This window comes from Hypanus sabinus, chromosome 5, assembly GCF_030144855.1.
Source record: "Hypanus sabinus isolate sHypSab1 chromosome 5, sHypSab1.hap1, whole genome shotgun sequence".
NCBI lineage: Eukaryota > Metazoa > Chordata > Chondrichthyes > Myliobatiformes > Dasyatidae > Hypanus > Hypanus sabinus.
The window spans coordinates 70,920,336-70,946,732 of NC_082710.1; the positions used below are offsets into that span (position 1 = coordinate 70,920,336).

Sequence of the window (26,397 nt, forward strand, 5' to 3'; positions counted from 1 at the left end):
GTAGACAATTTTCTAAATGGAGCAAAACTTCAAAAACCTGAGGTGCAAAAGGACTTGGGAGCCCTGTGAAGGTTAATTTGCAGGTTCAGTCCGTGGTGAGGAAGGCAAATATGTTGTTAGCATTTATTTTGAGGGCACTAGAATATGAAAGTAAGCATGTAATGTTGAGGCTTTATAAGGCAATGGTGAGCAGTTTTGATCTGCTTATCAAAGAAAGGATGTGCTGGCATTAGAGAGGGTTCAAAGAAGTTCCACAAAAATTATTCTGGGATTCAAAGGCTTATCATATGAGGAACATTTGATGTCTCTGGGCCTGTACTCACTGGAATTCAGAGGAATGAGGGGGGGATCTCATTGAAACCTATCAAATATTGAAAGATCTTGACAGAGAGGATGTGGAGAGGATGGTTCCTATTGTGGGTGAGTCTATGACTGGAGGAGACAGCCTGAGAACAGTGGGACATTCATTTAGAACAGAGGTAGACAGGAATTTCTTTAGCCAGAGGTGAATCTGTGTAATTTGTTGCCAAAGGTAAATTGTGAAGGCCTAGTCCAGGGGTCGGCAACCCGTGGCTCTGGAGCCACATGCGGCTCTTTTATCTCTGTGCTGCGACTCCCTGTGGTTTGTTAGTTTTTGAAATGTAATTCGAAATTTGAAGATTATGGTGATCTTGTACAATCTAAATAAAACGTTGTGGAGACCCCATTTCCTGGCACATCCGAACCGGCTCACAATTAGCCACGGTTCCGGCTAAGGGAGATAGCCTACGGGGGTTTGTGAGTACGTGTCTTTTGGAGCATCCGCGCCCACAGGGACGGGTTGAGGGAGGCTTTAAAGCAAGGCTGTTAAGTTCGAATAAAGTTATCTTTGACTGCAGTGTCTTTATTTTAGCGCTGCGTGTAGCACACCGCTACAACGTGTTTTTTTATCGCTATTAATATACATCACCACTGCCAATGCCTGACACCCGCCAGTGCGCGCTTTCTTTTAATTCTTCGATCCAAGGTAGGCTAACTATGGAGTAACCTTCAACCCAACGTCTTTTTTTCAGAGTTCAAAATGTTTTTGTTGCATGCAGAAATGTAATTTCGTTTTCTCTGCAGGAGTTCATCAATTTCATAAATGCAACACATTATAGTTTGCTTATACATAGCATAAAGGCAAAAAAAACCATTGTATGCAGTGTTATTTCATTTTAAATGTCAAACGGGTTTTGTGGCTCCCAGTGTTTTCTTTTCTGTGGGAAATGGGTCCATATTGGCTCTTTCAGTGGTAAACGTTGCCGACCCCTGGCCTAGTCATTGGGTAAATTTAAGGCAGAGATTGATAGTTTCCTGATTAGTTGGAGCATGCAGAGATACAGGAAGAAGGCAGGAGAATATGTCTGAGAGGGAAATGAATCAACCATGATGAAATGGTGGAGCAGACTTAATGGGCCAAATGTCCAAATTCTACTTCCATATCTTTTGATTTACAGTAGATACAATTTCATTGGATCGTCACGTCACCCTGGATCACCTGGGTAATACCAATACTTAAGTCAGGCAACACACACAAAATGCTGGTGGAACACAGCAGGCTAGGCAGCATCTATAAGGAGAAGCACTGTCGACGTTTCGGGCCTGAAAGTTAGTCCTGACGAAGGGTCTCGGCCCGAAACGTCGACAGTGCTTCTCCTTATAGATGCTGCCTGGCCTGCTGTGTTCCACCAGCATTTTGTGTGTGTTGTTTGAATTTCCAGCATCTGCAGATTTCCTCATGTTTGCTACTTAAGTCAGGCTACTGTTTAATGACTACAGTTCAGCATTTAACACAAATATTCCTATAGTTCCTACAGTTTCTATCAAAAAACTCCAAAACCTATGCCCCTGTACCTCCTTCTGCAACTAGATCCTTGACTTCCTCACTGGAAGACCACAATCTGTGCAGATCAGAAAGAACAGCAGATGGTGATAAGGTGTAAGATAGCTCAGCCGGATCTTAAAGCTACTAGCCAAACAAGTGGCCATAATCTGGAACAGTACTTATGGTTTGTTTCATTATTCATGGAGTCTGCAGCCCTGCTACCTCCACTCAACTCCACCCTCACCTTAGCCCAGAAAATAAGTTGAATGAAAAATTAATAGAGATTTATTCAAGGCAGTTATGGGAGACAAAGGAAGATTTCTGGGATTTGACTGGAAATGTTTAACAAATGACTGGAGAATGACAAAGGCAGTCTCCCTTTTCAAGAAGGGCAGCAGCCTGCGAGCCTGACATCAGTGGTAGGGAAGTTATTGGAAGTAATCCTGAGGGACAGGATTAAGAACACACAAAAGACAAAGACTTGTCAGAGATAGCCAGAAAGGGTTTTGGCTAGTGCAAGCTTTATCTGAACAACCTGACAGGATTTCTTGAGGACAAAACAAAATGTGTAAATGAAGGCAGTGCAGTATACATGGTCTACGAGGATCTATTTAAGATTTTCTGGAAGATCCCACATGGGAGAATAGTCCAAGCATTTAGGGTCTATTGGATCCAGTGAGAGTTAGCAAATTGGAGAGAGTGTATGATGGTAGCGGATTGCTTTTGTGATAGGAGGCCTGTAACCAGTGGTGTTCCATACGGATTGGTGCTGGGCCACTGTCTGATTGAAATATGCATAAATGATTCAGATACAGTAAATTTATAAATGACACTAAGATTGGTGGAGCTGCTGAGAGTGTGGGAGGTAGTCTTAGGCTACAGAATACTATCAATGTGTTGGTGAGGTGAACTGAGGAGTGGCAGATGGGGCTTAATCCAGTTAAATGTGAGAAGATACCTTCTGGGAGTTATAATGAGCATAGGGCAAAAAGCATGAATGGTAGCGTTGGTGGGAGCAGTGAGCAACAGAGTGATCTTGGTTACAAGTCCGAAGATCCTTGAAAATGGCAGTACAGATAGATAACATGATTAAGAAATCACATGGGATCCTGGCCTCCTTTAAATGTGGCACTGAATACAAGCGTAGGGAAGTTATTCTCTAATTTTATAAAACAACGGTCAAACCTCAGATGCAGTACTGTGTATAACTCTGGACACCACACTGTACGAAGGATGAGAGAGCACCGGAGAAGATGCAGAGGAGATTCATCAGGATGAAGTGAGAGGAGATTGAAGATGCTAGATCTGTTTTCCCTGGAGTGGAGGAGATTAAGACTGGGGTATATGAAATTATTAGCAGTGTAGATATGGTAGACACAAGAATCTTTTCCTCTTATTAGTGGTGAATAAAGGTAGAAGACATATTTAGGTAAGGGAGTAAGATTTACTGGGAAGTTGAGAAGAAATATTTTCCAGCCAAAGAATGGTACCTAGAGTAGAACACACTGCAGGAGAGAGTGGTGAAAGCAGAGTCTGTGACAGCATTAACAAAGTGTCTACATGAGTAGCTTGAATTGCCTAGGCATTGAAGGCTAAAGATGTGATTCAGTGTATTAACATGGTTGGCAGAGATATGTTGGAGTGAATGGGATACTTCCATGCTTTATGACTCTGTGACCTTCTGTTGTTTAGTTTTTTGATGTATTTTATTTATACAAAATAAACTTCATTCATAATAACACAAGAATACACTGTGCCAAGCCTTTTCATCATGGACAATGCATTAAATAGTGATGTTACATTTTTAAAATTGATAGTACGATTGCCACTCATATAGCCCTCTGGAGTAATATGCTAAGAGAATATTTAAGGGGCTTTCCCACCTGGCCCAGCTCCTCGCTGTCCCAATAGTGGGAGTGCTCTAGACCGAGCCTTTGCACTGACTGCATCAAATTCAGTGCATCCTTCAGCATATACTCCTGCAGTCTGGAATGTACCTGTTGGCAGCATTCCTCTATGGACACCTCGAACTACTGGCAGGCCAACAAGTTTCAGGCAGAACACAGGGTGTCTTCCACCAAGCTGATGATCTTCCAGCAATACTTGAAGTCTGTATTTGTGTGTGTCCCTTGGAACAGCCTGCAGATCAGACAGTTCTCTGTCACACAGCTGCTTAGAACAACTTGTAACATCACTGCAGAGAGTAGTGCAGACAGTCCAGCACATCTGTAGATGTGAACTTCCTACTACTCAGGACATTTACAAAGTCAGGCATGTAACAAGGACTCAAAGGATCATTGGAGATTCAAGTCACCCTAACAACAAACTGTTACAGCTGCTACCATCCGGGAAATTGTACCACAGCTTAAAAGCCAGGACCAACAGGCTGCTTAATTCATGCTGATCAACTGTATTTCTATGTTATATTGACTATCCCGTTGGACATAATATTATAAATTACTATAATTGCATATTGCACATTTGAACAGAGATGTAACATAAAGATTTTTACTCCTCATGTATATGAAGGATGCAAGTAATAAAGTCAATTCAAATTCAAATTCAAGGACCCTTGCAGCCTTCTCCACACCCTCTTTGCAAACTAAGCACACAAAGAGGTGAATGACTGTCTCCCTGCAGTGCAATCATCCCAGGGGCAATGTGCATTGAGACGGATGTTCCAACTATGCAGGAAGGATCTGACTGGAAGGTCAACTAGCACTTTAATATATACTATAGATGGTTTACTCAGTACACACACTTGTCTTGGTTGCGGTAACCACTTCAAAGGGGAGTATTTCTGAGGCTTCCTCAAAAATTGGGTTAATTGTCAACATTGGATAGCCCAATAGATTATATATTATTGAAAAAAACTCCTAGTCTCAGATAAAATAAGGAAGAGGAAAAAAAACTAATCATTAGGTCCGAGCACCTTTGGAAAGAGGTTAGGTCGATAACCTTTCAGGGTATAACCACTTTCGTCATAATTGAAATAAATTTGCATGGCCTTTTACCTTTCAAACCAAAATGATTTTGCCCTTTATCTTTAGGTAGGATTTTGTATGTGGTTTTGAAACATCCTGATTTTATTTGACACATCTGAGAAACTGGTTTCTAGAACAGTCCTTGCTTGTTATTTACAGCTTTGTTGTGCTAGACACTAATGGAAAGGATTGAAACTAGGTAACTTAATGTTATTCTTCAGACAATAAATTCATTAAGGGAACATCCTAAATTTTTGAGAAAATCTCAATCGCAGTTGAAAATAAAGAACTGTTGCTTGTCTCTATCCTGTCATGAATGAGTGGGTAATTAATCACTAAAGTACATGGGAGTATTAGAAAAATGGCTGGTTTGGCTCCCAGGACAGAAATGTCTCAGTGAAGTTAGTTCCTTTGAAACTTCCTGTCTCCAGTTACCATCTTGAAGCCACCTGGAAATCTATCCAGAGACAAGAAAATTATAGAAACATAGAAAACCTACAGCACAATACAGGCCCTTTGGCCCACAAAATTGTGCCGAACGTGTCCCTACCTTAGAAATTATTAGGCTTACTTATAGCCCTCTATTTTACTATGCTCCATGTACCTATCTAGAAGCCTCTTAAAAGACTTATCGTATCTGCCTCCACTACCGTTGCCGGCAGCCCATTCCACACACTCACCACTCTCTGAGTAAAAAACTTAGCCCTGACATATCCTCTGTACCTACCCCCCAGCACCTTAAACCTGTGTCCTCTTGGGGCAACCATTTCAGCCCTCTGACTATCCACATGATCAATGCCTCTCATCATCTTGTACACCTCTATCAGGTCACCTCTCACCCTCCTTCGCTCCAAGGAGAAAAGGCCGAGTTCACTCAATCTATTCTCATAAGGCATGCTCCCCAATCCAGGCAACATCCTTGAAAATCTCCTCTGCACCCTTTCTATGGCTTCCACATCCTTCCTGTAGTGAGGTGACCAGAACTGAGCACAGTACTCCAAGTGGGGTCTGACCAGGGTCCTACATAGCTGCAACATTACCTCTCGGCTCCTAAATTCAATTCCATGATTGATGAAAGCCAATACACCGTACATCTTCTTAACCACAGAGTCAACCTGCGCAGCTGCTTTGAGCATTCTATGGACTTGAACCCCAAAATCCCTCTGATCCTCCACACTGCCAAGAGTCTTACCATTCTGCCATCATATTTGACCTACCAAAATGAACCATTTCACACTTATCTGAGTTGAACTCCATCTGCCACTCCTCAGCCCAGTTTTGCGTCCTATCAATGTCCCACTGTAAGCTCTGACAGGCCTCCACACTATCCACAACATCTCCCTTTGTGTCAACTTTGTGCAAACTTACTAACCCATCCCTCCACTTCCTCATCCAGGTCATTTATAAAAATCCCTGGCTGTTAAAGGTAAATGCAATTTAACAAACATTGTAGACTAGATGAACTTGCCATTAATCATCTGTGCATCTGGGTCCTCCTTGTTGATAGCAATGATTTTCCAGTCCATTTCTCCTTCATCAATAAGAGCTAAAGCTCCCAGCACTTTTATCTGAATAACATCACCGCAAGAACATACCTAGAAACAAAAGTGGAATATGCAAAAGTTGAAAGTTCATATTTGCGATAATTGAAATTAGTTCAAAAATTTTGAGAATCAATATATAGCCTATGACTCATTTAATCTACAAATTTTGTTAGTTCCATTTGTTTATTTAATTGCTAGTTAAGTCTTCTGGATATTTTATAGATTACACCATAGTCTATCCCAGTCCCACATACATGAAGATCATATTAGGACTGACAAAGGTTGATTTGGCTAGACTATTTGTGGGCAAAAGGACCTCTGGCAGGTGGGAAGTTCTTAAAAGTGAGAAAGCAAGAGTTCAAGGAATACATATTCCTGTTAAAACAAAAGTTGAAGCTGTGGAAGTTAGGAACCCTGGATTTTAAGGAATATTGTAATTTGGGTCAAGTAAAAGGCTGCTTGGATCGGATACAAGCAGCTGGAATCAAGTAAATCACTAGAGATATATACCAATACCATCATCCCCTCAGCACTAATCAACAAGCTTCAAAACCTGAGCCTTGTTATTTCCTCATCAGTAGACTATAATCAGTTTGGATCAATAACAACATCTCTTCTTCACAGACAAGCAACACAACTGTGCCTCAAGGATACATGTTTAGCCCACTGCTCCATTCTACACTCATGCTTGTATGGCTAAGCACAGCTCAAACGCTATCAATAAATTTTCTAGATGACACCACTGCTGCTGGCAGAACTTCAGATGGTGACGAGGAGGCATACAGGAGCAAGATAGATTGCCTGGTTGAGTGATGTTGCAAGACCAAGCTTACACTCAACGTCAGCAAGACCAAGGAATTGATTGTGGACTTCAGGAAGGGGAAGTTGGGAGAACACACACCAATCTTTCTTGAGAGATTAGCAGCAGATAGGGTGAGCAGCTTGAAGTTCCTCAGTTTGTCTTGACCTATACTGCTGGCACTAAACAATAAATTTCATGACGTCAGTGTTAATAAACCTGATTCTGATAGAAGATGCTGGAGTATACTTCAAGAAAGATGGCCTTGGCAGAGAAAATTAAGGAGACTCCTTTGAGATTTCTTAAGTACATTAAGAAAAAAAGAGTGAGTAAGGAAAGAATAGGACCTCTCAAAACATAGACTGAAATCTATGCATAGACTGCTGGAAACAGGCAGAGTTCTCAATGATTATTTCTCCTCTGCTTTTACTCTGGAGAATGGAAAAGTTCTAGAAGCAGTCCATAATACAGTAGAAGAGGTGCTGTATATGTCATGGTTATGAAAGTTGGCAGATTTCTAGTTCCAGATGAGGTTTATCCAAAAACACTATGGAAAGCTAGAGAAGAAATTGTGGGAGCCCTCACTGAGATAGCTACAATATCACAATACCCTCGTGAGGTGCTAGAAGGCTGGAGGACAGCAAATGTTTTGCTTTACCTAGACCTGTCATCCTAACATCTTTGGTAGCTATGTTACTGGGAAGCATTCTGAGGGATAAGAGATACTTACACTTGATTAGCAATAAACAACATGGCTTAATGCATGGGAGACCTTGTCTTGAGAATTTGATTGGGGAATTTTGATGAAGTGATGAGGAAGGTTGATTAGGAGAAGGCAACAGATGTAGTATATATGGATTTCAATAACACTTTTGTTAAGGTTCTGCATGGTACACCACCTAGAAAGAAGCCCACACTTGTATTCCACTCCTGCTGGTCTAACTCAGTTCTCTCTCCCTTTGTTCACCTTTTCTCTCCCCCCACACTGAGTTTCATCTACCTATCACTCACACACCTATCCATCTGGGATTTTTCCCCTTGCCTTAGCTTACCTATTCCCTCCACAAGCTGGATCCAACTGCTCATAATCTCTCCCTTTTCTGTTTCCACTTTCATTTTCCAGTCTCTGTCTCTACCTTCCCATCCTCTCTCCTCTCCCCACTTTTAGTCTTATTCATTTCCACCTATCACTCAGCAGTTGCTGTATCTAAACTCCCCCCTCCACCTCTCCTAGCTGTCTTCATCTGCTCATCAACCTTCCCCACTCCTAACCAAGTTCCACAAATCACCTATCATCCCTCCTTCTCACACATTTATACTGGCCATTTCCCTCTAACCTCTTTAATGTTGATGCAGGGCGTTGACCCAAAACAGTAACCAGGTTCCATGATCTACGATCTCTCATGCTATAGTGCTGGCAGTGAGACTTTTTGATTTGGAAGTGAGAATGCCTTCATTTGCTCTTGGTTATCTTCCAGCTAACCAGTTAGCGAAACAACCTGGTCATTCTGTTTTACCTGGCTGCTAATAATCCCATTCAAAGCATCTGTCCAGCATGATTACTGGGAGTCAGTTAGGTCAAGAAACGAATTGGTTGAACAACTAACCTTTGACCCAATGTCACAGACATCAAGTGGATCATTATCTCCACAAAAATTTGTACTGGGATCTTTGTAACAGGGATCTTCCCAAGTCTGCAGAAATAATAAAAACACTCGATTATTAAATATTTACATCAAACAAGCTCTCACTCTTTCCAAGGTGATTGCACCCACACTAAAAATTAGGCTATGAAGGTACCAAGTGTGAGAAATCACCATAGAAAGATTTATGCATTATGCATGTATAACTTAAGAAAAAGGGAGCAAAAGGTCATATGCTATTCGGTCTTCTAACTATCTGCTGGTCCAGTGTAATGCCTTTTAGAATTTCAGGTACTATAGGGCACAGGGTCCCTTTGGACTGCAGCATTGTGTTACTCATTCTTCTTCAGGTTCGGAAACAGTTATTACTCTAACCATCAGGCTCCTGAACTGGCATGGAAAACTACACTCACCAGCACTCTGAACTGATTCTACTCCTACAGATTCACTTTCAAGGTCTTTTTACAGTTATGTTCTCAGTATTATTGTCATTTAGTATGCCTTCTTTTGCACATTAGTTGTTTTAAGAGATTAAAGATTAGTGTAATTTGTCATATGCACATCAAAACATTGCCAAGCACAGTGAAATGTACCATTTGTGTTAACAACCAACATAGTCCAGGGATATGCTGGCAACAGCCCACAAGTGTCACCATACTCTGTGTGCCAAACACAGTATGCCCATACCTTACTAATTTTAATCAGTACATCTTTTTGGAATGTGGGAAGAAACTGGAGCACCCGGAGGAAACCCACAGAGTCATCAGTAGAATGGACAAATTCCTTTTAAACATTGGGCAAATTGAAACCCAATCGGTGATTGCTAGTGCTTTGAAGCATTGTACTACCACTGCACTACTGTGCCAATCAGTCTTTGTAAAATTCTGTTATATTTCTTTTTTTTCCATAACTACCTGCAGGAAAATGATTCTCAAGGTAGCATATGGTAAATAATATGTACTTTGGTAATACATTTACTTTTAACTTTAAAATTTCCAGAGTGGATAAAGTGATATTCTCCCTCATTATGATCTTTCTGCCCATTCAGCCTCCCTTTCTATTCTCATCACATCTTGCTAACCGACTATCTTTGAAAGACATTGGCAGCATCTGCAGTTTCCTCTCCTCATGGCTCCCCATCTTGATATGGAGAAATACTAGCAGTCCTTCCTTGTCACTGGATCCAAATCCTGGAATCTTCCTATCAATCAGCACAATGCAAGTGCCTTCATCAAAGGGCAATTCCCTTACTTATTGAATGATGATGCATCCTTCCCGTAAAGCCTCTTTTTCTCATCACAGTACTATTCATTTGAATTTATAAAACTGCTCCTTAAATGTCATGTCGCTGTTGATTTAATAGCTTATCCTTTAATCTATTTTCCCAGTCCATGTTAGCCAATTGCTTTCTTGTACAAAAAACTGCCTTTATTTCAACACCCTCCTGTTTCTTTCCTCCTCCGAAAATGACTACACCAGAAAGGTCTTGGCCAGAAACATTGACTATCCATTTCCCCCAATACATTCTGCCTGATCCGCTGAGCTCCTCCAGCAGATTTTTTGCTCCATTTTCCAGCATCTGAAGTCTCCTGTGTGTCCTTAACTTTTATACTTGCTTATCCAATCCAGATCTATTTTTAACAGACTATTTTTATCGTAGAGAGATCTACATACATCCTTTCGCTAGATATTGACACAGTGATAAATGCTTGTACATTGCCTGGCTCATTTCCCGGAACCTAGACCAGCATTGCTGCTTTTGTTATCAAACCAGAAATAGAATGCTCAAGACAGGTCCCCGGAAGGCATTCCAGTGAGTTCTCTCCCTCATTGACCCTTATGTTGTTAGTTTCCCAGTCTGTATTTGCATAGCTAAAAGTTGCTTGCATATCTCTGTAGTTTCTCCACAAATTTGCTCAGTATGTTTCCTACAGGTTGGCATCCTACATGATAGATTTGGCCCTTGGTGGTTCTTCAACATTAGTACTATAATTTCTCCTCCATCAATATTGCCACTCGCACTCCTTTGATATCCCCTGAATATCTTGTGACTAGAAATATTTGAGGGAGTGGACATGAATTGTCATGGCAAAGAAAGCTAGCGACCACGTGCAGGCAAATGGGATTAGTGAAGCTGGGTACTGATTGGTCTGAAAGGCCTCTTTCTTCTCTGTTAAACCCTACGACTATGATTTGACCACCAAATGGTCAATAGGAGTAACATAAATGGATTTACACCAAGGATCACTGAAAAATATCAAGCACAAAAGTGCAAAGATTCTATGTTTCTCTCTCCCCTCTACTCGCCCATCCCATTCCTTGTGTTTAACCAGGGACAGCTTGGGAGAACTACAACACACATGATTAAAGGTCAAAACTGAGCATGTGTTAATCTTCAATTTCACACCAGCTGAAGAATTTATTCTAAGGTACTTAAACAAAATTACTTTAAATAAGTAATGGAAGTTATTATCACAAACTAAGTTTCAAAAACTTCACCTGTGGTAATGCTCCATAGTTCCAGATATAGCCCTTGTGAGGAAAGATATTGGCTACATAACGTACTTTTCCTTTTTTTATATCCTGTTTGATCGGGTTCAGAGGCAATTTTGTAGCAATCTGAAAAAAATATATAATGTTACAGCTGCACAATGAGAGAAGTCCTCCAGGGAAAAACCAAAATTAGTAAACAATTTTTATGATTCTTTCTCTTAAGCTGCCAAGATAGTTCCCAGGGTACTCGTTAAAAAAGTTACCCAAATCCTGGCTAACCAACATCACCAAAATAGATTAGCTGCTCTTCTGCTTAACATCGTGTGCAGGACTTTGAGTGCCTAGATCTCAAAATGGCATTACTGAGTGAGAGAGGCTGTGCATGTCCTGCAACATGTAACATACTATGTAACAGCACACCTGTATTTTCTGACTTTTTTGAATTATCCAATGAAAAACTATGTTACCAGAGGCCACCATGAGAAACTCAAAAACTCTGAGAAAAATCCCATGCTCGCATAAACAGTAGACTGAGGAACAGTCTAGAACAATTCCAATATTGTCTCTGAAACAGCTGTTAGTCGATTTTTTCCATTTTTAATACATAAGAGGGAAATTTGAAGGTCACATGAAGAGCTAAATGATCATTTAAAAGAATCTTTGTGTAGGGAGCTCTGTGTAATATTCTCACACTTACTGTATCAAAGGGGGGAAACAAACTCACTGGTGATATCACCAGTTCTCCCCAGTAGCCTGGCTGGTATACATTCTATGCGTACTTCATTAGGTACAGCAGATACCTAATGAGTGTATGCTCATGGTCTTCTGTTGCTCTAGCCCATCCACTTCAAGGTTCGATCTGTTGTGCATTCAGAGATGCTCCACTTTGGTTATTTCAAATTCAGATTCAGTTTATTGTCAATTAGAAACCACAAATGCAAAGCAGTTAAAAAATGAGACAACGTTCCTCCAGAATGATATCACAAAAGCACATGACAAAACAGACTACACCTGAAAATCCACATAACGTTTGGCAATCCCCAATCCAGAGTCTGGAGAGGCTGCTGCATATTAATTATCGGACTACCATCTTAGTGCGTTCCCTGGAAAGGAGCTCCAAAGCCACCAGACAAAACAAGACCAAAAACTAAAGCTACCAGACCTGCACAAAACCACATAGTTACAACATATAGTTATAACAGTGCAAACAATAGCATAATTGAAAAAAAAACAGACTATGGGCACAGTAAAAATAGTCTAAAGATGTTAAAAGACTCTAAGTTCAAAAGAAACCACCACACAGTTTCCACAAGTCCTCAGGACCGTTGCACTCCCATCAGCTTGAACCAGTCTGGCTGTTCGCCTCTGACCTCTCGCATTTTCACCCGGAGAACTGCCGCTCAGGGGATACTTCTGTTTCTTTCATACCACTCTCTATGAACCCTAGAGACTGTTAAGTGTAAAAATCCCAGGCGATCAGCAGTTTCTTAGATACTCAAACCACCTTGTCTGTCATCAACAATCATTCCACAGTCAGTTACTTAAATCACAATTTTGATGTTCGGTCTAAAGTCGTTGTTGGAAATTGCTGCCTGATTTCCCATATTGTGACGTTGAGAATGGTATAAAGATACTCCATCAGGAATGGATGCCCAGGAAAAGAAGGGACAAATTGTAAGCCTACTTGGGCTTTCTCTTTACTCATTTTAAACTACATTAACTACTAATTTCAAGAAAGTCTCTATTTCAAAATTTTATTTCAATTGAGAATTTCATTTTGTAAGCTAATGATTGATAAAGAAGCAAAGAATACAAATGGGTGTGAGCGTAGGAAGTTGGTGAAAAAAAGGAGAAATTCATTTACGGTTCAGGACATATGAATTTAGAACTGGAGTAGGCAATGCAGCCCTTTGAGACTGCTCTGCCATTCAATATTATGGCTGATCTAACTGTAATTTCAGCTCTGTAATCTCATCTAATCTTGCTTATTAAGAACCTATCTACGTCTCCCTTAAAAATATTCAAAGACTCTGCTTCCAATGTTTTTGAGGAAGCAAGTATCAAAGGCTTAAAATGTCTGACAAAAAGTTGCATGCTATTCAGCTGTTTAAAAATACCTTTATTTATAGATGTTGATACAAGAGAAAACATTGTTAATCTATGATGTTAAAATCCCTCAGCATTGATTAAAATAGTCTTAATCAATTTGCCTTCCACTTTTCCAAATTTCAGCAGATAAAATCCTACCCTCTTCAATCTTTCCTCATAAAACAACCAAATAAGTGTTTTGTTGGTCTCCTCTGGACTGTTTCTAATGCCTTTACATATTTCCTTATAGAAGGAGATCAATGCTATATGGCAGTCCTCTAGATATGTTTTCACCATTGTCTTACATAATTGAAGTGTTGCTCCCCTATCTTTACATTCAATGAACATAATAAAAAACAATGTTCTGTTGGGGTTCTAAATTACTTTCTGTACCCGCAGTAGGCTTTCACAATTAGATCCCTCAATTAGACACCCAGTGAATCTCAGAGCCCATTGATCTCTTGCCATTTAGACACCACTTCAAAGAATGGTAAAACAGATTTATTAGTAATTTTCAAAAGGAAAGTACTTAAAGGAATGATTTTTACAAGGCAATGGGAAAAAGGCTCATTTGATTGCTCTTTGAAAACAGTGGATCATACACTGTTGCCAAATAGCCAAGTTTGGGCAATTCTGTTATTACACACCATTATTGGTTCAGTTTTCTCATAGAGTTTTCCTGAGTTATTGAAATTAACAACAGTTTATATAACTCATTAACAGCTATTGCATTAAGAATAAGGCTTGTCCCCCACAATAACTCACCTCCATTTTGGCATTTGTCCAACGTGGTACTTCCACAACCATATTAAAGAGGGCCTATGAAGAATATAATACAAGACCATAAGACATAGAAGCAGAATTAGGTCATTTGGCTCATCGATCCTGCAGTGCAATTTCATCATGGCTGATCCATTTTCCCTGTCAGCCCCATTCTCCTGCCTTCTTCCCATTTCGTTACATGCCCTGAATAATCAAAAATCTATCAATCTCTGTCTTAAATATACCCTTTGACTTGGCCTCCACAGCAGTCTGTGGCAAAGAATTCCACAGATTCACAACTCACTAGCTTAAGAATTTCTTCATCTCTGTTCTAAAAAGCTGCCTACTATTCTGAGGCTGTTTTTTCTGGTCTTAGACTCAAGGAAGCATCCTCTCCAAATCCACCCTACTGAGGGTCTTTCAACATTCTATAGGTTTCAATGAGGTCATTCTTCTGAATCCCAGTGAATAGAGGCCCAGAGCTATCAAACGCTCTTCATATGACTATAAAAGTCATATGACTTTTCAATCTTATTTTAACTCTGTCCCAACTTTTGTTGAGTGTTGCAGCCATCAAATTCTAAATTTGTGTACATTTGCTTCAAAAAATTCAATAAGATTTGTCAAACATGACCTTCCACGCACAAATCCACGTTGATTGTTCCTAATCAGACTCTGTCTATCCAGATAATTATATATACCATCTCTAAGAATACTTTCCATCAATTTATCCACCACCGACAGGCCTATAATTGCTAGGTTTACTCTTAGAACCCTTTTTAAACAACGGAACCACATGAGCAATACGCCAATCTTCCGGCACCATCCCCGTTTCTAATGACATTTGAAATATTTCTGTCAGAGCCCCTGCTATTTCGACACTAACTTCCCTCAAGGTCCCAGGGAATATCTTGTCAGGATCCGGAGATTTATCCACTTTTATGTTCCTTAAAAGCACCAGTACTTCCTCCTCTTTAATCATCATAGTTTCCATAACTTCCCTACTTGTTTCCCTTACCTTACACAATTTGATATCCTTCTCCTTAGTGAATACTGAAGAAAAGAAATTGTTCAAAATCTCCCACATCTCTTTCGGCTCCACACATAGCTGTCCACTCTGATTCTCTCAGGGACCAATTTTATCCCTAACTATCCTTTTGTTATTAATATAACTGTAGAAACCCTTTGGATTTATTTTCACCTTACTTGCCAAAGCAACTTCGTATCTTCTTTTAGCTTTTCTAATTTCTTTCTTAAGATTCTTCTTGCATTCTTTATATTCCTTGAGCACCTCATTTACTCCATGCTCTTTTTCCTAACCAAGTTTCCAATATCCCTTGAAAACTAAGTTGAGGTTCTTTTACTTTAAGCTCTCTAATCAATTCTGGTTACTACATAGCGCCCAATCCAGAAAAGCTGATCCCCTAGTGGGCTCAACCATAAGCTGCTCTAAAAAGCCATTTTGTAGGCACTCTAGAAAATTCCCCTTTTGGGACCTTAGTACCAACCTGATTTTCCCAATTTACCTCCATATTGAAATCCCCCATGACTATTGTAACATTGCCCTTTTGGCGTGCACTTTCAGTCTCCCATTGTAATCTGTAGACCACATCCTTACTATAGTTTGTTGGTGGGGTGGGGGGGGGAGGTCTGTATATAACTCCCATCAGGGTCCTTTTACCCTGGCAGTCCTTTGCTCAACCCACAATGATTCAACACCTTCCGAATCTATGTCATCTCTTTCTAAAGATTTGATTTCGTGTTTCTTTTGCCAGGAGAGCCACACCACACCATCTGCCTTCCTGCCTGTCCTTTTGATACCATGTGTATCCTTGGACATTAAGCTCCCAGCTATAATCTTCTTCTAGCAGCGACTCAGTAATGCCCTTAACATCATAGCTGCCAATCTGTAACTGTGCTACAGTGTACCTTATTCTGTACGCTGTAAGCATTCAAATATAACACCTTCTATATTTCTGTATTCATCACCCTTTTCAACTTAGTTCTCCTTTTGTTTTGCAACTCATACTGTTGACTGCCTTTTTGCCTATGATCAGCTTCTCCTTGCTAGCAGTCTAAATACACACTGCCCCTGTTTGTAAACCAACTATCTCATCCTCAGCACTATCACTCCAGTTCCCATCCCTCTGCCATATAAGTTTAAACACTCCTGAACAGCTCTAGCAAACCTGCCCACAAGGATATTGGACCTCCCTGGCTTCAAGCGTAACCTGTCCCCTTTGTACAGGTCGTACCTTCCCCAAAAGAGATCCCAATGCCCCAGAAATCTGAACCTCTGCCTCCTGCACCATTTCCTCAGCCATGCATTTGAGCAATGTCAATACTCTTCTTCATTTTATGCATCCCGTACCACAATCAAAGTTGAAATTTTGAGAATTGTGGTTCATGATTGGTGCATTATGGCAGGATACTTTAAAATATCTACAACAAAAGTAAATAAAAATAGATATTATCTGATAAACCAACACATCCAAAACATACCACATGTGGCTTAAAAAAAAGCAAAGATGGCCTTTAAGTATAATTCTGGACCAAATTTATATACTACAGTACATTGAATGTTGTGGAAGTGATAACAAAAATGACTTTATCCCTAAGTACCCTGTATTAATGGAAATTAGGGGAACAGGTTGGGAGATAGGAGAGGGAGGAGAGTGGGAGTGGGGATGATAGAGGGAGTGAAAAATCAGGAGTGGGATTGACAAGTGGTCAAAAAGGGGACAACAGGAAAGCTAAACAAAAAAAAAATCAAAGCGGCAAAATTGCATAAATACCTTAAAGCTGGAGGAAGTGGAGGAATGGACTAATGTACTGAGAAAATTCCAGAATTTAGACCTCTGTGTTGGAAGGCACAATTACAATCAATGAGGTAAAATAGGTAGAGGGGTACAAGAAGCCAGATTTACTTATAATCTCTCATAACGTCACTGTCTCAAAGATTGGTGAGTACAATTCAATGGTACTTTCAAAACAAATCTGATTAAATATTTGAAATGGAACAATATACACAGCTATGGGAAAAGGGCAGGATGGTGGATTTAATATGATGGACCATTCTTGAAGCAGAAGTAGCTTATGAAGAATAAGACGAGGTGAGGCGAGATATCACTGAATTGCATCATTGTGTCTGACTACTGCATCCACGGACATCTGGGCTGGATGTCGTAATAGTAATGTTTGCAAAACTGATATTTTTGTCATCAGTGCTCCATGAAATTGACAGCAATTTCAGGATTTCCTAGGATGTGCCCTTCCAAACAGAAATTCCACAATTAATATCAACGATTCAGCTCCTTCACTGGTTGCACTCCATTGTTCTACTCCATCACAATCACGGAAATTATTAAATCAGATGGAATTTAAGCTACTGATGACCTAGCCTAATTTTAAAATTAAAAAGGCAAAAACATGGTAGACACTGGAAGTCAGAAATAAAAACAGAATATGTTGGAAATATTCAACATGCCAGATAGCATCGGTGGAAGAAGGAAAACCAGAGTAACGTTACAGTCTGATGATCTTTCAAACAAACTGGAAAGGCTAGTTATCTAAAATTGTGAACTCATGGTTGAACTCTGGGGTGCTAATATGCTAAGTCAGAAGATGCGATGGTGTTCGGTGAGTTTAAGTTGGATTAATGGGGGGGGGTGGTGAGAGGGAGAAGGTAAGAAGCCAAAGAAAGACAGATTGGGTTAGGAACAAATGGAGAATTAAAATGACAGGCACGGGAAATTTGGATTTGCATTTGCAGACTGAATGGAGAAGCTTTCCAAAATGGTCACCCATTTGATGTTTCTCCAGTGGCCAGGAGACCACATCATGAGCACTGAATGGAGTACATTATATTGTAAGTAGTACAACTAAACTGTTGCTTCACCTGCATGGTGCTGGGCACTTCACCCAGCTGCAACCCAGCCCTAATGCTGAATTTTTATGGACACACATTCAATGATCTTTTAACAATGTATTTCCATTTTCCAATCTTCCCAATAAACGAATGACAAAAACAAAGAAATGAGAAGATCATTCAGCTTGCTGAGTCTGTTCCGCTACTCATGACCAATTGAAACTCAAATTCATAACCCCTCTCTAGTCCACATCCCAATAAACCCATTGAATAAAACTGTCAAATTCATGGTCATGTAATTCATGTAAGTACTCATGACCATCTTCAGATGTAATCGAAGCAAGAGGCTGAGAGTGGAAGACTGAAGCATCACTGAGGGAAGGTCGTTTTTCTTTTGTTTAACTGATCGGGGAAAAGAAGCTAGACTGCGCAGGCGCGTGAAGTAGCGTGCCTAGATTTAAAAGAAAGACCGCCATATACAGCGGCCATCGTTGGAGTGGACTGAGTCGAAGTGGGACAGCTTTGGCTCAATCAGGCTTCGGCGAGGGTAGGTTCTGGTAAGTTTCTGTTTTTCTTCTTTTTTTTTTGTTCAGACTAGAGAATATGCCAGGCAAGATGTTGGAATGCTCCTCTTGCAGGATGTGGGAAGTCTCCCTGACTGGAGGTCTCCCTGACAACGATACCTGCAGTAAGTGCATCCAGCTGCAGCTCCTAACAGACTGCGTTAGGGAACTGGAGCTGGAGCTGGATGCCCTCCAGATCATTCAGGAGAATGAGCAGTTTATAGATAGTAGCTTCCGGGAGATAGTTACACCTAAGGAACAAGGCACAGGTAATTGGGCTACCGTCAGGTGAGGGAAGGGGAAAGGGCAGGTAGTGCAGGGTTCCCCTGTGGCCTTTCCCCTCCAGAACAAGTATACCAATTTGGGTACTGTTGGGAGGGGGGGTGGCTTACCTGGGACAAGCTGTGGCAGCTGGATCTCTGGCACTGAGTCTGGTTCTGCAGTGCAGAAGGGAGGGGGGAAGAAGAGGAGAGCGGTAGTGATAGGGAACTCCATAGTCGGGGGTACAGACAGGAGATTCTGTGGCAGTGACAGGGACTCCCGGATGGTTTGTTGCCTCCCAGGTGCCAGGGTCAGGGATGTCTCTGATCACGTGCACAGCATTCTGAAGTGGGAAGGAGATCAGCTGGATGTCGTGGTACACATCAGTACCAATGACATTGGTAGAAAGAGTCTGGAGGTCCTGAAGAGTGAGTACAGAGAGCTTGGTAGGAAGTTGAAAAACAGGACCTCGAGGGTAGTAATCTCCGGATTGCTGCCTGTGCCACGTGCCAGTGAGGGTCTCTGGCAGATGAACACTTGGCTGAGAAACTGATGCAGAGGGCAGGGTTTCAGATTTATAGATCACTGGGACCTCTTCTGGGGCAGGTGGGACCTATACAAGAGAGGCGGGTTGCTCCTGAACTACAGGGGGACCAATATACTTTCAGGGAGGTTTGCTAGTGTTATTGGGGAGGGTTTAACCTAGATATGCAGGGGGATGGGAACCAGAGTACCAGAGTAGATAGTGAAACAGGGGTAAAAATAAATGATGTTAGTAGTTTGTGCAAAGTGACAAAAAGTAAGGTTGTGAGTCCTGATAATAATCTTCTGAGGTGTGTATATTTCAATGCGAGGAGTATTGTGGGAAAGGCAGACGAGCTGAAGGCCTGGATTGACACATGGAATTATGACATCATAGCAATTACTGAAACTTGGCAGGACTGGCAGCTCAATGTTCCAGGGTTCCAATGTTTCAGATGTGATAGGGGCAGAGGGATGAAGGGTGGGGGGGTGGCTTTGCTAATCAGGGAAAATATTACAGCAGTGCTTCGGCAGGACAGATTAGAGGGTTTGTCTACTGAGACCATATGGGTGGAGCTGAGAAATAGGAAAGGTATGACCACATTAATAGGGTTGTATTATAGACCACCCAATAGTCAGCAAGAATTGGAGGAGCAAATCTGCAGAGAGATAACAGACAACTGCAGGAAACAGAAAGTTGTGATTGTAGGGTTTTAATTTTCCACACATCAACTGGGACTCCCATAGTGTTAAAGGTCTAGATGGGTTAGAGTTTGTGAAGTGTGTTCAGGAAAGTTTTCTAAATCAATATATAGATGTACCAACTAGGGAGGATGCAATATTAGATCTCCTATTAGGAAATGAGTTAGGGTAGGTGACGGAAGTGTGTGTAGGGGAACACTTTGGTTCCAGTGATCATAACGTTATTAGTTTCAACTTGATCATGGATAAAGATAGATCTGGTCCTCGGGTTGAAGTACTAAACTAGAAAAAGGCCAAATTTGAAGAAATGAGAAAGGATCTAAAAAACGTAGATTGGGACAGGTTGTTCTCTGGCAAGGATGTGATTGGTAAGTGCGAGGCCTTCAAAGGAGAAATTTTGAGAGTGCACAGTTTGTATGTTCCTGTCAGGGTTAAAGGAAAAATGAATAAGAATAAGGAACCTTGGTTCTCGAGGGATATTGGAACTCTGATAAAGAAGAAGAGAGAGATGTATAACATACAGGCAACAGGGAGGAAATAAGATGCTTGAGGAATATAAAAAGAGTAAGAAAATACTTAAGAAAGAAACCAGGAAAGCTAAAAGAAGACATGAGGTTGCTTTGGCAGTCGGGGTGAAGGGTAATCCTAAGAGCTTCTGCAGGTAATGTTAAGAGCAAAAGGATAGTAAGGGATAAAATTAGCCCTCTTGAAGATCAGAATGGTTGGCTATGTATGGAACCAAAAGAAATGGGAGAGATGTTAAATGGGTTTTTTGCAACTGTATTTACTAAGGAAACTGGAATGGAGTGTATGGAAACAAAGCAAACAAGTAGGGAGGTCATGGAACTTATACAGATTAAAGAGGAGGAGGTGCTTGCTGTCTTAAGGCAAATCAGAGTAGATAAATCCACAGGACCTGACAGGGTATTCCCTCAGACCTTGAAGGAGACTAGTGTTGAAATTGCAGGGGCCCTAGCAGTAATATTTAAAATGTCAATGTCCACGGGTCAGGTGCCAGAGGATCGGAGGATAGCTCATGTAGTTCCGTTGTTTTAAAAAAGCTCAAGAAGTAAGCTGGGAAATTATAGGCCGGTAAGTTTGACATCAGTAGCAGGTAAATTATTGGAAGGAATACTAAGAGATAGGATCTACAAGTATTTGGATAGACAGGGACTTATTAGAAAAAGTCAGCATGGCTTTGTGCGTGGTAGGTCATGTTTAACCAATCTATTAGAGTTTTTTGGGGAAGTTACCAGGAAAGTGGATGAAGGGAAGGCAGTGGATGTTGTCCACATGGACTTCAGTAAGGCCTTTGACAAGATCCCGCATGGGAGGTTAGTTAGGAAGATTCAGATGCTAGGTATACATGGAGAGGAAGTAAATTGAATTAGACATTGGCTCAATGGAAGAAACCAGAGAGTGGTAGTGGAGGATTTCTACTCTGAGTGGAGGCCTGTGACTAGTGGTGTGCCACAGGGATCAGTGCTGGGTCCATTGTTATTCGTCATCTATATCAATGATCTGGATGATAATGTGGCAAACTGGATCAGCAAATTTGCTGATGATACAAAGACTGGAGGTGTAGTGGACAGTGAGGAAGGTTTTCAAAGCTTGCAGAGGGATTTGGACCAGTTGGAGCAATGGGCTGAAAAATGGCAGATGGAGTTTAATGCAGACAAGTGTGAAGTATTGTACTTCGGAAGGTCAAACCAAGGTAGAACATACAAGGTAAATGGTAGGACACTGAGGAGTGCAGTAGAACAGAGGGATCTGGGAGTACAGATACATAATTCCCTAAAAGTGGCATCACAGGTAGACAGGGTCGTAAAGAGAGCTTTGGTACATTGGCCTTTATAAATCAAAGTATTGAGAATAAGAGTTGGAATGTAATGGTGAGGTTGTAGAAGACATTGGTGAGACCGAATTTGGAGTATTGTGTGCAGTTTTGGTCACCTAATTACAGGAAGGATATTAATAAGGTTGAAAGAGTGCAGAGAAGGTTTACAAGGATGTAACCTGGACTTGAGAAAGTGAGTTACAGAGAAAGGTTCAATAGGTTAGGACTTTATTCCCTGGAGCGTAGGAGAATGAGGGGTGATTTGAAAGAGGTGTATAAAATTATGATGGGTATAGATAGAGTGAATGCAAGCAGGCTTTTTCCACTGAGGCTAGGGGAGGTCATGGGTTAAGGGTGAAGGGGGAAAAGTTTAAAGGGAACATTGGGGGTCTTCTTCACAAAGAGCGTGGTGGAAGTGTGGAATGGGCTGCCAGATGAAGTGGTGAATGCGGGCTCACTTTTGACATTTAAGAAAAACTTGAACAGGTATATGGATGAGAGGGGTTTGGAGGAATATGGCCCGGGTGCAGGTCAGTGGGACTAAGCAGAAAATGGTTTGGCACAGCCAAGAAGAGCCAAAAGGCCTGTTTCTGTGCTGTAATGTTCTATGGTTCTATGCGCAGTGGAGAGCATCCTACCATGCTGCATCACTGCCTGGTATGGAAACTACACTGCAGTGGACAGGAAGACTCTACAACGGATGGTCAAAACTGCCCAACATTTCACAGGTACACAATACCCACCATAAAGTACAAATAAACAGAAAGGTGCCTGAAAAAGGCCAGCAACATCATAAAAAATCTCACCTACCCTGATCACAGTTAGTCCCACTCCCATTAGAGAGGAGTCTACACAGCAAAAATAGTTACTTTCCTCAAGCAATAAAGCTGATCAATGCCTGCACCCACCAACCCAACTCTTTGAATTCCTCACTACCACTACTTTATCTTTCCTGTCAGTCACCTTATGGTACCTTGCACCACTTTATGGACATGCAATCAATCTATGGATATAAGCTGTCTTCTGTTTTGCATTCTTTATCTTACTGTGTTTGTTTGTGCTGCATCAGATCTGGAGTAACAATTATAGTTCTGCTTTCCACTTGTGCAATGGAAAATACATCAAACAATCTTGGAGCTTGAAAAGTTGAACTGACCATTAGCAACTGGAACATTTAAGGAAGAGAGTCGCACTATCTACTGTGTCAAAGATTAACTCCCCAATTTCAATGTTAAATGGTTTTCCTTCAGTTTTGAAACGATGCCCATTCATTCCAGGTACCTCCTATCTGGAACAATGGTATCCCAATGCATATCCTTTACATCCTTTTCATCACTTTAAATCTCTTTCCCAAAGCACAATGTCCAAAATATCTCACTGATGCAGTATGCTAGATAAGTTGCATTAAAATGTTACAGACATTTCCTCCCTATATTCCAGTTCTTTAAGGATAAAAGTAATAAGACATAAGCTCTTCTGATTATTTTTTCTACCTATGCACTAGCTTTCAATATCTGCTCTTCCAACAGTTTGCCAAGCTCTATCCATTTAGAAAATGAAAGCCAAAAACTGCATATTCCACAACACAGGTTAAATTTATCAATTACCTTCTATGCCAATGAGGAGTTCTCTTAAGTTACAATGCTTGTTTGTTTCATAATTCAAAAGTCTGCAATATTCCACTTTTCCCTCTCATTTCCCTTTCTTTCCATTTCCTCAGAGAGGGAAATAAGCAGGGATCTGCGATCGTGCTCGCTGTCTGAACTCCAAAGCAAGCAGGGGTGGTGGACAGTGACAAAGTGGAAACAGCAAGTGGCTTGAAAGGCCTGGAGTTGGAATTGGAGAAAGAGTTAGAGGTGATTAAGGAACAAATGGACCCAATATTTCAAGAAATGATTCATAATGAAAGTAACATTAGTTATATCAATGGCATTGAAATGTTATTGTCACATGCACTAAGATACAGTGAAAAGGTTTTTTGCTCCAGACAGATCATGCCATATATAATTGCATCAAAGTAGTAGAAACATAGAAAATAGGTGCAGGAGTAGGCCATTCAGCCCTTCGAGCATGCACCACCATTCAGTATGATCATGGCTAATCATCCAACTCAGAACCCTGTACCTGCATTCTCTCCATACAAAGTGCATCATATAGTGCTCTAGCTATGAAGAAGACAGGTTGATAAATAAAATGAAAAGATCATAGAGAGGTAGATTGGCAGCTCAATTTCATCTTTGAGCAATATGAGAGGTCTGCTAATGATAGTGGAACAGAAGTTGTCCTTGAGTCCAGTGATTTGTGCTCCCATTACCTTCTGCTCAACAGCAGAGGAGAGAATGACCAGAATGGGATAGGTCCTTGATAACGTTAGTTGCTTTCCAAGGCAGTAGGAAGTGTACATGGAGTGAATGGAGGGGAAGGTGGTTTGTAAGATCGAATAAGCTACATTCACAACTTTTTGCAGTTTTGCATAGATCAGTTGCCATTTCAAGCTGTGATGTATCTGAATAAGATGCTTTTGATAATGCATTGTAAAAATTGTTCAGAATTCACAGGCACATGGCAGATTTCCTTCACTTGCTGAGAAACTAGAGGTGTTGATGTGTTTTTTCTGGTCATAGTGTCCACATTGCTGGACCAGGACAAATCTTTGATATTTGCACCCAAGAACTTGAAACAGAACTCTCTCTCTGGGGAGTGAGCCTTCAGCTTTCTACCTGTTGTGCATGGGTGTATGATTGTTTTGTAGTGCCATCTGGTGTGGAGCAGGAGCGGCTGCAAGTTAAGACCAGTGAGAGCTCATTGGTCAGTTAGCATGAGGAAGCTGACTGAAGTGCGACCTGCTGGGTTTACAGAGCAGATTGATAACATCAGGAAATAACAACTGCTTGGGATTGTGTTTGTAACTTTTATTGAAGCTTTTTTCAGTGCTTTTAGTCATACATTCTCTTCCATCAATTTGAGAAAAAATTGTTTAAATTGCATTAACTGTATCTTGTATATTGTATTCACTGTATCTTGCTTATAGTTTACTGTAATACTTTTACTGCAAGCCCTCCTCCGAACCCTCAGCTAGGACTGCTTTAGGGACAGTTGCTAAGGCAGTCTTACATTGTTCAATGCTGATTGGCAACTCCTGTAACAATGCTGGCGCCAAATTGTATCAGTCTCTGCTGTGGAGGGTCTTACTTACCCTCAGCTAGAATGCTTCTCAAGGTTCTGCTTTAATCTAATCGCTAGAGATCTTACAGAACCTTAGAAACTCAATAAACTAGCAGCTGCTTCCTTGCCTAGTAAATTTCACATTACAGCTTTAGAGCCACTATTTTGAACAAAGCAAATATGAGAATGCAGCTGGAAATGTGACAAAACAATCTACATTTATTTCAATATAAAAACAGAAAACCTACTGCACAATACAGGCCCTTTGACCCACAAAGTGTGCCAAACATGTCCCTACCTTGGAAATTACCAAGGGTTAAAACATTTACAAAGTTGCTGCAGGTTTTGATGACTTCACTCTAACTAAATTTCAATGATTTCAGCACATAATCCAGTTGACACGAGGGCAATGTGTCAGTTCTACAATTATCATTGGCATGGCCTGATGTTAAAGTAAGATCTTCTCCATGGTGAGATAAGCTAACATAGGAGGACTCATTTACCGTCTATCAGTAAAAATCTATTGGGGCTCCTGATTGTTGGCTTCTAAGTTCCATCTAAACTTTTGCCTTGCTGTAGCAACAAGGGTAATTAGTACAATTCAGTGGACTTACTGAATTAGAATGCTAACTTGCAATAGCCAGTGGAAAACATACATGAATTATGACACTGGGGAGGAAATATTTTATTTTAGCAGTTGTAAAAGTGACCTGATAGAATGTGTAATAAAGTTAGCTTCATACTTTAAAAGGTGCCAGTTTTGGACCATATAATTCAGAAAATGGTTGAAAGCTGGACTGCAGACCATCAGAGTGAAGCCTCAACAGTTGATCACTGTTTAGTCAAACATTTGTTGAAATAAATGTAGATTGTTTTGTCACATTTCCAGCTGCATTCTCGTATTTGCTTTGTTCAAAATAGTGGCTCTTACGAGTTCTAAGTTCTACGAGGGGTGATAGATAAGTTTGTGGCCTAAGGTAGAAGGAGTTGAGTTATTAACTTCAAACTTTCTCCATAATCACTCAAAGAGTTGACCTGCATGTGCCTGTAACGAGAGCTGTATAACTCATCTCCTTCTACCATGGGCCACAAACTTATCAATCACCCCTTGTATACAATGTTGGACTACAGCATAGCAAAAGCACTCTTGTACTATTTACCTTGTTAAAAACATCATGTAGTGGAATATCATGAAAAGGCGAAATGTATTTACCATCAGAGTTCTCTGCAAATGGAAGGAAATAATCAGTTACACATTTATCCAAGTCAGGTTATGAAGACCATACCTGACATATAATTCTGTAAATTTCAATGAAATAC

General features: G+C 40.7%; 1 protein-coding gene across 1 annotated transcript in view; it reads right to left on the reverse strand.

Annotated features, from left to right (window-relative positions):
- The window catches only part of LOC132394237 (inorganic pyrophosphatase-like), a 236,122-nt gene that overhangs the window by 24,566 nt on the left and 185,159 nt on the right, over positions 1–26,397 (reverse strand). Inside the window, exons 2-6 of the mRNA XM_059970116.1 lie at positions 26,238–26,302; positions 14,163–14,216; positions 11,316–11,435; positions 8,781–8,867; positions 6,299–6,425 (exon numbers count right to left, since the gene is read on the reverse strand). Coding sequence (XP_059826099.1) covers positions 6,299–6,425; positions 8,781–8,867; positions 11,316–11,435; positions 14,163–14,216; positions 26,238–26,302 — 453 coding nt within the window. The remainder of the gene's footprint in view (positions 1–6,298; positions 6,426–8,780; positions 8,868–11,315; positions 11,436–14,162; positions 14,217–26,237; positions 26,303–26,397) is intronic.